At 34.4% G+C, this 14,846-nt stretch overlaps 1 protein-coding gene across 4 annotated transcripts in view; it reads right to left on the minus strand.

The window, feature by feature from the left end:
* Positions 1–14,846, minus strand: part of LOC129921496 (rap1 GTPase-activating protein 1) — a 184,001-nt gene that overhangs the window by 74,701 nt on the left and 94,454 nt on the right. For all 4 annotated transcript variants that reach the window (XM_056003343.1, XM_056003346.1, XM_056003345.1 and 1 more), the window contains one exon: positions 8,784–8,943. In XM_056003343.1, coding sequence (XP_055859318.1) covers positions 8,784–8,943 — 160 coding nt within the window. The remainder of the gene's footprint in view (positions 1–8,783; positions 8,944–14,846) is intronic.

Here is a 14,846-nt window from a genome sequence, read left to right on the forward strand (position 1 = left end):
CCGGAAAAACGATTAAGAAGTGCAAGAGTGTTACGTTTCAAATTTGAGAACCGCTTTCATGAATATCGTTATTGATAGTTGCTACAGATTTTCTGTGTCAATGTCAGATTTATTTTTAAATATGAAACTATTTGAAAAGTGAAATTACTATATAATAATAAGATAATTAATGCAAACGTCAGTGACATTTATCATTAAATGACCATAATATTCTACAGATCTTGGAAGAACATTTTGGAAGAAATTTTTCAATTTTTTTTCCACACAGTACACAAACGGATCTTTTTCCTATCGACAAAATGTGTTCCTTCTATTGGGTTGTAGGTCAGTAATTGATTAATATTTTCTATTAGTCAAAATGTAACGTTTCTGATAATGTTCCCTTTTTTCAATATCGGACACTACAACTGAGAGAAATTAATTAATGTTTGCTGTGAATAAGTTTAGTACTTAAAAGAATATTTGACAGTCTCTAATGCTCTACGATAAATATCATACAATTTAATATTCTTTTCGATTGCTTACCGAAGAACTCTTATTGCATTGAGTTTAAATAACACTACAAACCTGACAAGTACTGACATATGAATTTGACAGTATGTCAGGTCTCATTGGACAAGCTTTCATACATACTTTTTCTACATTAGATGTGTTCATGAATGCTGGACGTGTTCACTTAGGTATGTCCAATAAACATGAAATCGATTCGAAGGATCTCAAGTTTTCAATTCTTGATCAACATGCAATCAAAGATTTAAAATTAACTTTCTATCATATTTTTTTTTTAATACTAGGTGCCCCTTTTACAGTCTACACTTACGTTTATGGATGGTGAGGTAGAGCTCATTTTCAACATTAAAAAAAGTCACTTAAGTGCCACTTCCTCGACTGTTAACTAGCCCTTAAGGTTCCACCTGAAATGGAATCGTGTTAAGTTTGACTTAAAGTTAATCATGAAAGCCTTCGTTTTATTTTCACAGTTCTCTGTTAATGTTCTTATTTACTTGATAGAGACATTCCAAGCGTGTTTCTTCACTTCAAAACAAAAAATTCAAAAAAAGCCTCTTAGCCTTCATCTTTTGTTTTACCACACTTTGAAGGGGAGTAATATACTTTCACGGCCATTCCAGTTAGATGTGAAATTTTTAAGTATTTTTTTGTTTCGAATGCCAGCCAAGCTGCAATGGTTGGAGGTGTTGAATGCCTTTTTTTGTGTATACACTTCGTCATTTGGGTGATGATGATAATGACACAGAGGTGGAGATGATTAAAGCAACCGGAAAATGGTTGAGTTTTATTTCTTCAACAAGATATACCCTCGTCGTGGTACCTTTTGCGAACATAAACAGATGCCATTGCAACACATTGCCTTCATCTCTTAACGCTCTTCCACATCCACTTAGAATGATGGCTCAGTCAAGATACAATTGTTCAGTAACTAATGTGCGGTTTGTGAGAAAACAAAACAATGCAACGAACTAATCCACCAACAAAGCGTATATGTGCAAATGAGTGGTGGAGTTTGGTGCATTAGCACATTCAGATTCAGACACTTTTTTTTAATTGCTTCCCGTGTCTACACATGCCAACTCTCCAAGAAGGGGGGGTCTGGAATAGAAAATTCCTTCTTCTCTTGCTAATTAGAATTCCCTTTTCAGTCTAGCAGCACATTTGCGGGACTTTTACTGCACCATTGTATTATAACGAGCATATTTTCATATGCTTTTACCCATGAACCTACAATCTTTTATATCCTTCTGGTTAGATCTTGGAAAAACGTGTTACAACTGCTGATTAAACAAAAGCTTTCAAAACTACTAATTACTTGTGCACTACTATTTTCTTAACTCTCCATAGAGGATATTTTCATTTGATTGCAAGCACAGCAAAGAAATATGGAAAAAAGCCCAAAGTCAATATTTAAAAATTTATTAACACAAATCCTGGTTAGGAAAAAAAAAAGAAATTGTATATTTGTTTTTTGAAGACAGAAGAGTCCTTGAGAGTTTCAGAGCCAACCCAACCAACCATCTCACCCACCCGACTGACGACTGAACTCCACCGCGCCTTGAAATATGGCCTCCTATTGTAACCGAGTTTTTTTCCGTGTTGCACTCTACTATATCGAGTCTATAGTAGACTTGTTCATGTTCCTTCTTTTGTTGATTTCCTGAGCTTGGAAAGTATTCATTTCGTGTCGTTGAAGAGGAGCAAAGTTATAAATTTATGTGCCATTACCTAGGCCATAGAGCTCCTTTGCGCTCGAGAATAATTTGTTTCTTGCTCCTGATGCACAGCACCTCCTCTTGCCTACTTTGTTAAGCTTGCTGCTGCTGCCGATAGCTAGAGAGAGCTGACTTTGTGTGTTGGAGTTTCTTGTTGGTCGTATTTTTTTCTTCTTTCCTCTTTTCTTGTAATGAACATGCATAGAAATAGGAAATCATCTACGAGGAAAAAGTTGATTTTTTTCCATTGTTGTTGTTGGTGTTATTGTTGTTGTGGTATCCTTTTACAACTATCCTTTAGAAGTTTTATACGTCCTTTCCGCACCATCGTATCATCAGCTGATGATGGTGGTATAGTATAGTGTAGTACAAAAGTTATATCGCTTGGTTCACTGCCCTGAATGTCGTGCTACGAGAACGACGACGAGTCGTTTAGTTCACACGAAGCAACTTGAATTATGATATCCTTGTTGCTGTTGCTGGTGTGCTTGTTAGATTTCTTTTGGTTCTTTATATTGCTTGTTACTAGGTGCTTGTCATGCTTCTTACTTGTATACATATATATAGAAAGAAGGAGACTATGATGACTCATAAATCCCTTGTGGCTTATAGCCTCCTTGTCTAGCAATGAAATAAAGTTAACCAGGAGGATGTGTCTCGTTAGGGGCAATTTTGACAGCATATCCGGTGAGAGAGATGCGGTGTGTGCCTGTGCCTGGGTGCTTCTGCTTGGCTTTCCTTTTTCCATTGAATTCAGGACACTGGCAAATGAATATTCATGAGGTGCAGCATTCCAGCACTACTTGCAGAGCACACACAGCACTTATATTAAAAATCTCACTTTTATGCGGTACTGTGCTGATGGTGGTGGTTTGGTTGTGGTTTCATTGAATTTCATTGTTTGGCGTTGATTCGCATATTATTTTTTTTTTTTTTTAGTCTTTATCAGATGTGCTCTTTCTCGTCACTATCACACAAGGTACATCACATGCATACTATTTTTTTCTGTCCAATTCTATAGACAAAGGTATGTAGATTTGAATGTTATTAGCACCTCTCTGTGCGTGGTCTTTTCGGCGGTGAATGCATAGTTTTTGAATTGTATGCGGAAATTCTTTTTATGTTGTAAATTTCATTTGTTAGGGTTATTTTTTATTAGCATGATGCTTGTTGGAAATTTATGTTTTCGTATAAATTTTAAGCTTTATGGTTGGTACAAGTGTCTTGAAGTTAACTTCTTACTTCCGTTCATTATACCTACACCTCTGTATTTTGTTTAACAGGAACATGAACACGGCTTTTTGGGAAATTAGCTGCGTTCCTTCGGGAACATTTATCTACTTTTTGGTCTTTCTTCTCCGACTCATTTTAACAGCTATGCGAGCCAAAAGATTTTAAATGATTTTAAAAATTCCTGCCTTAATGGGCTTAACATTTTGGCTGTCAAATAAGACATTCAAATTAAACAAAATTTCATATTCCTCGTTTCGTTACTTTTTCCCTCAATTTCCCTCCACTGATATTCAAAAAAAGGATGAATTACAAAACAAATTTGACAGAGTATATATTTTATGTGCTTTTCAATCTGACAGTTAATCATTTCAATTCGTCGTGTACCCGTTCCGGTAATTTTTTTTTTTAATGAAAAGTATCCCATTAAAAAAAAAAACTGTTAGTCGACTGCGGGGAGCTGTATTTGGTTTAACTCTTAAGCTGCGTCCACATTATGTTGATCAATACTGGTTTTTCGTCCACACTCTCAGTTGAGTGTGAATGATTTATTGTTGATGTTGAATGTCAGTGAAATGTCATTTTTCAATTTGACTGGAATTTCACTGTCATGAAGCTGAAACTTTCGCAACATTTTTTTATCTTAACCAATTTCAAGGATACGTTCGGGTCAACAACAGTTGAGCGGCCGTATTAAGCAACTCGTCCACATTTGCTCCCTTCTTTTGATCAAGCGTTGATCGCAACTGAACATAATATGCACGCAGCTTTGGGTTTGCAATCGGTGTAATAATTTCTGTTTCTTATTTCAAATCCCGAAGTAAATTAAACACTTCAAGAAGTTTTCAGAAAGATTTTCATTGACATATCGCCATTTAATCAAACCGCCATTTGACAGTTTATGGTTGGACGAGTATCAATATGTTACACCTTTATTTGACAGTATGTGTGTGGATGAAGTGTCAATATCCATTTCTTGCTACACATTTTAGAGTTCTTAAAAACTTCCAACTACAACTACAACACATTCCTGCATCAGTAGTTACTTAGCCGTATAAAACTTCTAACATAAGAACGATAAACAAGAGGATGCACTATCATATAAAACCGACAGGCCACCTTGCACTGACACTTTTTGATTATTCACTACTCCAGATAATGTAATCAAATACGACGACATGACAATTCAAAACTTCAAACAACAAACTTTCCATGCTGGCCAAGCACACTATTACTCGTACTCGTATATGTACATTAAATTTAAACGCCTTTTCGGTCGTCATTTTGTGTGTGGTGTCGGTGTCGTTTTGTGGTATGTGTATTTGGATGAACTATCAATTTCATCTTGTGCAAAGGTCCATCACACTCAAAGCCAATTACTTAGATAATAGACACTTGCACACTCGTTGCAGCCATCAATGTACAACATGCATGCATATACCCTTTGAACGCATCCTACATCAACTGTGAACGTTGCCTCGTTTCAAATTCAAATTGTCTTTAGATTGTCGATCCCGGTGTAATACATCTGGAGGTGTGTCTGTCTCTCTATAATGTTCTCTGAAGCTGTGTGCTATGTCTGTCGATGGATTGGATCTTTCTGCTTATTCCAGAGATATTATAGTCGGCAACGTTTGTGGGCCGAGAAAGTCTCATATCTGGCCTGGGCTGGGTGCAGTTTGCCTCCGCCGTCAACGTCGTAGTCATCGGTCGTTGTCGTATGGAACTGTCATATTGTATGCCTTCGAGGGGTAAATTTACGATGTCAAAAGATCTAAATATATATTATGGAGATATGTATTTTGTTTAGTGATGCATGCAGACCCTCCAGGGAAGGAACAAAAATTCCAAAATAGGTCTGTCATAATTTATTTATTTATCTTTTTGACGATGATTATCCCGCGTCTCCATACCATAGTGCAACCAAGGTCAATTAGTGGCACGTGTGTGGTTGCGGTAATTGCACTGTCAACGTTATAGTTGCCTCAATCAATATGCTTGACAGAGTATGCATGTTGACTTTTATAGTTTTTGAGTAAACATCACCGATTTTTACTTTTATTGTGGATAAATAGAAAAAGAAAGCAAAGAAAAACGTTTGTGGTCGCTGGCTGCCGCCCGCCAATAACCATAATAAGTACTTAGATTGTGTTTCAAATGATATCGTTTGCGGGCATCCGACAAAATAATGACAACTAACGGGGACGGTGATATGTATACAAATACATATCACTAAGTACGATAAGAGTAAAAGCGATTTTGCTGTCAGTCAAGTGGTGGTGATAAATAAAGTTTGCTCCCTTGATGCTATTGACATTGTCAGAGTTTGAGCGAAATAAATCATAGAGCGTCCGACGGCGGGTGTGGTTTTTATTCTATATGAATTTGTATATCTACACATTTACTTTATCTATATTGATTGATGATAAGATACAGAACAAATTTAATCAAATTGTATCAATGACAAGCGTTGATTGTCACTCAGCTGAGCAGTTTTTTCGCTGTTTTTTTTTTTTGTCACTTTACAGGGTGATTTTATATGACCACGCTCCGTTTATGTGTAGATATGTAGTTTGAACTAGATATGGACTCTTTGTTATCCCCCATTCACATACTTTACTATCGATTTTTAAATGGTACGCACTTTGAAAAAAGTTGTATAGAAGAGCTTGAACAGATGTAGTAGTTAATGTATACAAGATCATCTACTCATAAGCAATTTGGTACCCCTAATGGAACGCGGCATATGTCATACAGCTGTCAAAAATGCTGTCATTATAAAAGTAGTTTCTCTATGGTACTTTGCGAAGTACTGGCAAGTTGCAACTTTTGTCAATGCACCGTAATAAGGCTTTATGCAACGTTGATTGCGCCACCTACATATGAGAAGCCTTTTTTAGAACCTCCCTACTAATTGCCATAAAATTTAAATCTAATCTAACGATAAACAATAAATATCAAACAAATTTTGGGGAACAAAATTAACCAACTTTTTAATGAAATTGACATTCCAACAACCACTTTCTCTGTACTCTTTATGGATTTAATTTCAAAAACTTTAGATTTATTCGAAAAGAACATGAAAAACAACTTCAGGTGAAATGAAGGGTGATAAAAATATCTAAGAACAACAAAATAAAATTTTTTATGCCACTGAAGTCAGACAGACAGACAGACAAACAAAGACGATGTTCACATTAAATCACTTACCTATCCAATTTATTTAAACCTAAGCTACCCCACAAATTACACATTAGACAGAATGTAAAAATAGCAAAATGTCAAAAAAAGTCCAAAGATTTTAAAATCTGTTTAAAATAAATGTATGCCTAACATCGCCATCTCTTTCTCATCATGAAGAGCGACTGAAAAATAACGCAACGGCATCAAAAATTAATCGGCGAAGGAATAAGGCCAGTGTGAATATTGACAAAGAATGCTAAAAAAGTAAATCCCGAAATTCTGCCAATCATCCTTATGTCATGTCATGTTTAATTGTTACCTGAAGTTTGATTTTTCTACGAATGTATATCTGACATCAATCTATGCTACCCACTATCGCTCCCCACTTAATTGAAATAGCGAAAAATATATGAAACATTTCCTCACATAAGCAAAAATGTTCAACCATAAATTTAAATTCAAAATAAATGTAACGTCAAAATTGAAATGACATCTAGCGGTTTTCTTCAACAACAAATTTCAACGGAACTATCCGATTCTCTGAACCACTCACTATTGACGCGCCACCTACATTTTCGAAAAGAAACTATTGCGTTCACTTGGCCTTTGTATATAAAATTTTATATACAAAGCACTTGGCACATTTATTTTTCTTAGAATTACGAATCAAAGACAACAACCAATAACAATGCCCACTAACTTCGAAAACAACAATCACCAATAAAAAACAACGCACCATAGTACGTGCAACCACCATCAGTTCACTATTCCTCCAGTAGGTGAATTATTTTAAATTGTTCTGTTCAACTGTCATTTCTCTCGGAGAAGAGACGAGTATATTTGAATTTTAACGGTTCAACCGGAGCGGGGTGAATAATTTATTTGCTTGCATTAGTTTTTTTGATGACGATTTTACAAAACGTGTAAAAAAATCATTTTTGTCTTATAGCACCAGTCTTTTCACACCAAACCCAAAAACGCGGTTTATGGCAAAAAGTTTTCAAAAACCTGAAAAGCGTTCACACCACAAATTTACAAGTTTTTGTTTGACGTTTAAAATTTTTGACATCCAAATGTCAAGTTTTCCATGGGATTTAACTTTTGTTGTTTAAATCAGCTTAAACTCACAAAATATGAGAGAATTTTCTTTCTCACACAATTTGAGGACGTGGATCTAATCTTTTTAAGCTCAGTTATTGACAGACAAAATTGAGAATTCTATTAGAAATGAAGGTTGTATGTATTTTGACTTAATCTAAATTAACATAAGTGGACCTATTTACCTTTAATTTTTTTTTGACAAAAGCTAAGTAAATTGTATTAAAAAAAAATTTAAATAAACATTAAATTACTCTCCGTTAATTTGGCTTTCGCAACGTCAACAAAGTACTAACAACGTTAATCACTTTCTAATGATTTATTATTTAAAAATTTAATTATGCAATTTGCGCAATTCACTTTGTTGGATAATCTAACAAAAATTATGCAAAAAGACTATCCGATGGAAATTGAATGGTGACTAAATCCGAGAAACTATGTATTAGATGAAGTATCTATTCATTGTTATTGTAGATGGTACTTTTACTAAAATGTCTGCAATTGTTACACAATAATATCGATTATCGATAACACAAAAAGAGGGTTATAATTAAAATTATGAGATGTCTGTTGCAGTCAAAATTAAATTGTCCGTAAAATTTGTCTGCATTCACTTAATTGAAAAGAGCATCCCACAAATCAGGATATAATCCTCCATTGAGTAACTATACTAATTCCTGATGTGGCACGCGTTTGTTTCAGATTTTATGGATACAAATTCCAATAAATAACCACCAAATGCCAAAAGGTCCTCTGTCCTGATACTTTCTGTTGTACTATCGGGTGCCTATGTTTATGCTTTAATGGATGAAGATAGAAAGAGACAGAGATATTAGAAGTAGACACAGTGACATAATGAAACGTCACCCTCGTTCCTCGTACATCACTTCAATTCAATCGTTCTATACATGACATGAAATTCCTTTCAAGGTTCAACGAAACACCAAAATAGCATTCATTTGTATAGAAATGTCTTTTTTTTTTGACAACCTTCACCAATATTTGATGGAGGAGTTTAGTTATAGTTTTAAAGAAAATCAAACATACCTGAGAAAAATACGCTGGCAGGACGCATCTTTGATCATCTAGCCGCGAACACTGAACTCTTTCAAGTAACTCGAACAGATCTTGTGTTGTTCCACGCAATCGTTCCGGACTGTGTGTCACACTGCCTCCGCCTTTTTGTGTTGCCCAGGCATGCTGTCGTCTATAAAAGAAGAAAAAAAACAGAAACCATATAATTTTACACTCGATTACGGAACTCAATGGGAAATAATGTTTCATTATATGTAATAAGAGGCTACTAGGTAAGTGAGTATATATTCTTAAAAAACTAACCAGAGGCTATCATAAGAACCCTCTATATCAATCAAAGACTCAATTAAAGCATAAGAAACCACAGTTAAAGGTTTTCAAGGTAAAGACGTTAGGTAGGTAATACTTCAGTGTACCTTTATAGTGCAGTTGAAGAGAGTGCACGCTATTATACCAACTGACAGTAACTTGGTGTTCCATCATTCACGGTACTCGAACAGAGGAAGTATGCCCTTTGATTTCCTCTCTCATTGAATTTTCTGCAAGACTTTACCTCAATAGGACTACAACATAATGGCAAAACGTCTTGCAACGAGACGAAGGTAAGAAAAAGAAATCAAGGGTCTTTCTTCAGATAGAGGGTATAGTGCTGGCATAGTAGGCTATAGGTTTGTTTGGTCTGTATCCGCGGCGCATTAACAATACAATTTGTACCGGGATCGAGATTTGTCGTTGTTATTGCGTTCTCTTAATCGACGTCAAGGAGGAATTTATGTTTCCGTCGTGTTGTTTCCATTTCTCGAGGTACAGTTTGAGAGCGCAGCGAAATAAAAGGACCATCATCCATGGGAGGAACGACGAAGAAAATTAATAGTCTGTCTTGTCATCGTGAGTAAGTATACTCCTGGGAAGAAGAATCATTCATTCACCACTTCCCATCATACTCATTTTTTTTTGTTTTCTTTAAAACAATTTTTTTTATTTGTTGAACTGAACCTACACTATCTTTACCTACTGATACCGCGCACTATATTGTAAGTCTTTGTTGGCATTGTCGTGGCGATGACATATTGCACACAACACTGAATAAATATCCTTCGCCAGGATACACGATGAACGAGGATTGTGTCATCATCTGCCAACTGCTGTTGCTCCTGTTACCACTAGCTATATCAAAACACTCGCTGGCTGGTGTGGATGATCAATATATAAACATCAACACACCTAAACACAAAAGGAAAGGACTCTAGGTTAGGTACAACAACAAGCACTTTAAGAGGATTTGACACAAAAATAAAAAGTAAAGCAATTAAGCTGTGTAGTGTAACAAAGTGTGTAGGCGTGAAACTGGTATAAAGGCGTTTTTCTTCCAAGAAAAAAAAGAGGACAATGTTTGTATGTCTTTCAGCAATTTTATATATTGAAGTGGATTGATAAAAGAAAAAAAAATAATAAATGAAATCGATATTATGAAGAATAACACAAATATTTCAAGGAGTTTTGTTTCAAGAGGACATATTTGTGTGAAATTACGTGTGTTAAATTTTTAAAAGCTTTACCACTCAACAAAACTAAAGTATCATATTTCTCTTTGGTGAAACACGAGTAAAAATGTTGACACAAACAGTTCAAATATTTCAAATTGCAAGAAAGATACATTAACCCTGTTCCATTGGAGGTGGTAGTTTACTCGTGAGTAGAAATCTACTACAACAACTACACATTCCTATATCCTCGAGTAGAAGATCATGTGTTAATTCTACTCATGAGTAAACTACCACCTCCAATGAGTGCGGGAGGCTACCTAAATTACACGCAAAAACAAATAGAATTATGACAGATGCATATTACAAGTAAATCACATGCTTACTACAACTTGCACATATAGCTGCTGGGTTGAAATAAAAATATATACAGCTTTGGGATTAGGTTTTTCTAATCAAACACACCTAACTTAACACTATGTCATTTGTAGTCAATTAGAACTGTCAACTGACATGTAAATCATTTGCTTGCTAGAACTAGCACATCTAGCTGCTGGGTTAGTGTGTAAAATAAATTGATTATTTTACAAGCAAACATACCTATGTAACTAGACAAGACTTCATTTTTGTTCAGTGTAAGCTGTCAATTGAAATGGACAATTAGGCGCGTTCCACTAATAAGTATATCTTATAGGGATATCTGAGTTCTTCTTTTCTAATAGATGGGTTAATTTTTAGATGTGCGTCGAATAAATCAATAAGTGAGCTTATTATTGAATAAAATCAATGCAAAACAGTTTCGAAGATTCACAATGTAAAAAGAGAGTCGGCTGAAACTTTTCATAAAATAAAAGTGGAATTCAGCCGAGAAACTTGTCCCACAAAAGTATTTTTCGTCCCAAGTCAAGATAAATTTGACATCTCACCTATTTCTAGTTTGATTGAGTGTGAATGTGAAGTGAATCAAAAGGGTATAGGCCTACACAAGGGTATCCCTACTAGACTTGGAGATAAACATCTCAAAATATCAAAGTATTTTATGATTTCCCTTTCTTTTCATCACAAAAAAAAAAAAAACGTAAAAATTTAAATAATCTCATTAAACTGTCAATATGCAATTAACAATAACCTTTCGACTGTGAAATATTCCAAAACTCATAAGGGTCTGTAAAAGTAATAGACTTAGGGGAAAAACTTGTATATTTTTTGTGATAAAAATCTCTTTTCTCGTCACCTAACCAATTCATGATATATGTCCCGTACCGTGCAGAATGGAATGAACAAAATGCATATCCTGCTGATTACGAACTGATAAAAAAAAGAGTACAAAAGGCTAGGTAAATTATAACGTCATCGACTTTGCCCAGCCATGGTCTAATTAAAAGGTATACACACATCATTTGATTTATACACATTGATAAAGGACATTTTCTCTTGATGTCAGTTTTTAAAATGAAAAGTTAAAAAAAAATGAGGGAATTATACCCACGTTCAAGAATTCGCTTCTCAGCGGGAAGGAATAGAAAGAAAAGTTAATAACACAATCCACAATTATATAAAAAAAAAGTACCTTGTGTAATTAGTTTCTTCTTAAATATTCACGCGCACGAACAATATAACCAAAGACTTCAACAAACCTCACTTACCTACCCCATGACAGAACCTGAACAAAAAAATAAGAAAGAAAACATACACAATTTGTTAAGGACACTTCATACAAACAAAAAGGAAAAAATAAAAGTAAGAAAATCCATTTTGCATTGTGCACACACAACATCCTATTATTCATTCGCGTAGTTGGAACAAATAATAGCGCCGCCGCCCATCATCATCATGCATCGTCGTCGTCTAAACTCTCCAGACCCAGAAGTCAGTGAAATAACAATTCGTGAGAAAATTTTCCTTTATCGCAACCCTTTTTTTTCACGTAAACTAAGTATCCTTGTAATAAAGTCCCTGTGTTTGCTAATGCGTGTTGCCATTACACCATCAAATCAAATAACGCGGTAACGCACTCGCGGTAATAATTTCTCTTGCAAACGACGAAGACCCATTGTTTCCTTGAAGAGATGCATCTTTTCTTTACAAAAATTTGATTAATGGAGTTTGAAATTCTCCTTTACCACTAATGACGGCTACCCTTGTTTGCGCGTCAATGGCGATGGACCGAAATTGTATTTTCTTTTCTCTTACGAAAAAAGAAATGGTTCGTGAAAGTGGAAATTTAATTTTTACTGGTTTTCCCAATCCTTAAAGAAAATAAGAAAACTAGTTTTCTATTGAACGAAAACGAACGTCTTGCAAGGGATTAAAAGTCATCGGCTCTAGGATAGGTAGATAAGATATCCTTTTGATTCATGTGGTGTTGAAGGAATAAAACTTGTTTTGTCTATCGTGTAGTATATATGGTCAAGGCGGTCGTAATTTAACCAAAAATTAATGAAAAAAGAACATTTTTATTACCGAAACGAAAGATAGGTACGAAATGTAAAGAAATTTATTGTATCTTTTGAATAAATCAACTGTGAACGTGATATGGATTATATTGGGTGTATTTAAATTTTTTTATTTGCATATAAATTTAACGTTTATTTGAATATTTACAAGAATCCTGGGAATAATTTGGGTGATTTTATTACATTTTATGGTATTTTTAAAGGTAAATCGAGGTTATTTTATTTTTGTATTTGTTTGCAAATTTGTGTGAAAGAAAAGTTCTTGTTGTTGAGCAAGGATATAAATTAGGTATATCGAAAACTTGTAATTTACATAAACCGCTAGAATTTCCTTGGGAACAATTTGTGCAATGAAGGAGAGACAGTGAAAAGTTTTTTTAAACGAAGGAAATTGAAAGTAGAATCTTAAATTTAAAAAAAGGAAATATTTACAGGAAACTTAAACTCACAAAAGAAAGAATTTTTTTTGTAGTTTTTATATGGTAGGTAAAGGAATTTTTTTATTAGAAGCCACATTTTTTTCACGATTTCCTTCTAAAACATGTACATGTAGCTGCTGAATAAAGATTTAAAATGAAGCGTGATTAAATTTTTAAAATCAAACACACCTAGCTTAATTAGCTGCGTTCATTTGGAGACGGTAGGAACTAGTACTTTTCCTGTCTACTCGAGCAGAAGATCATGTATCGATTTACTAAGTCTACAAATCATCTTATAATAAATAGTCTACGACCTACAAAGGAACGCGGCTAATATGTAATTTTTCCCTACTAAAAGCTGTCAACTGAAATGGAACATTAGGCGCGTTCCATTTAGAACGAGTTCTGCTTTTTTTTTTAATTTTGTATATGCAACTAATAAATATAGTTAAGGCCTTACGCATTTACTATCATTTGGCACATCGTTCCCGTTCAGCTTTGTTCGACCATTTTACTTTGACACTTTTTAACGATTAACGTTAAAAAATTCTTTTACATCTATGATCCCAAAGCTGATTTGAACCTATCCCCAAAATAAAAACAATTTGGTAAACAAAATAACTTGCGAATCAAGATAAACATAAACACATGCCGAAGAATTGTTTCCTGTTTGTTTTTCTTTTCTGTGAAAAATTTAGAAAATAAAAACAAACAAAACAAAGCATCTTCAATGAAAATTTTCGTCATCTTCCTGTTTATACAGTAATTTATTTTCTCTCATGTTGTTGTCACGCAAATTGCAACAAACCACCCAAGTCAAAGTGTCACATAAAATGTAACAAAGATAAACCAAGCAAATTCTATTTCCGATTAATCATTGCCAACCCATACACAATATATATGAGGAAATGCAAATGCTCTACAATTCACTTTGATTTATTTCTTTTCTTTTTTTCTCTGCAATTACTGAATACAGCAGATCAATGGCCGATCGCATATAGTGGATAATCAATCAGTTATTGTGTTGTAATCATATTTTACTTGATTAGATTTATTAATGAAACAACTTCAAACGGAAATTATTCAACTTTGAAGAGAATCCACTATGGTAGAAAATAGATTCGTTCATTGCGGATGTAAAGGTTTTGGAAAAATGGCAGATTTTAACTCTAGATAAAAGTTTCTGGAACTCCAAAATGTCAAAATATAATTGAGATTCTTTTTTTTTCTGTTAGTTGTCTTCGGCATAGTAATAGAGAAAAAAGAAAAGTGACCTTTCGAAACGTCAAATTGACAAGTTCTGTTTGAGTGTTATTAGATTTATAAGAATTGTACGAATTTTCACGAATGGATTGGCATCTATCGTCGGTTTGCAAAATTGACACATGTCACAATTATACAAATTGACAAAAAATTAACACTCTGGAAAAAAGAACAGGTTACACATTCGTCAAATGATCATTTTTGATTACTATGACGTAATATTCTCTTAATTTTTTTTGTCTCATTCCTGTCATTCCTGCAATCCACTCTACATGTCACATTGATTATGTAATACTACCTTGCGAATTAGAGCTAAATTATTCAACAGCAACAACAACTAGGTATCCAGCAGAGTACAACAAACAGACGGGATAGGTAGGTATACATGGAGAAGCAAAAAACCTAGTTCCGAGTACTACTTGGTATGTGGTCCAGTCTTGGCTATCGGGACAG

This window comes from Episyrphus balteatus, chromosome 1, assembly GCF_945859705.1.
Source record: "Episyrphus balteatus chromosome 1, idEpiBalt1.1, whole genome shotgun sequence".
In the NCBI taxonomy this organism is placed as follows: Eukaryota; Metazoa; Arthropoda; class Insecta; order Diptera; family Syrphidae; genus Episyrphus; species Episyrphus balteatus.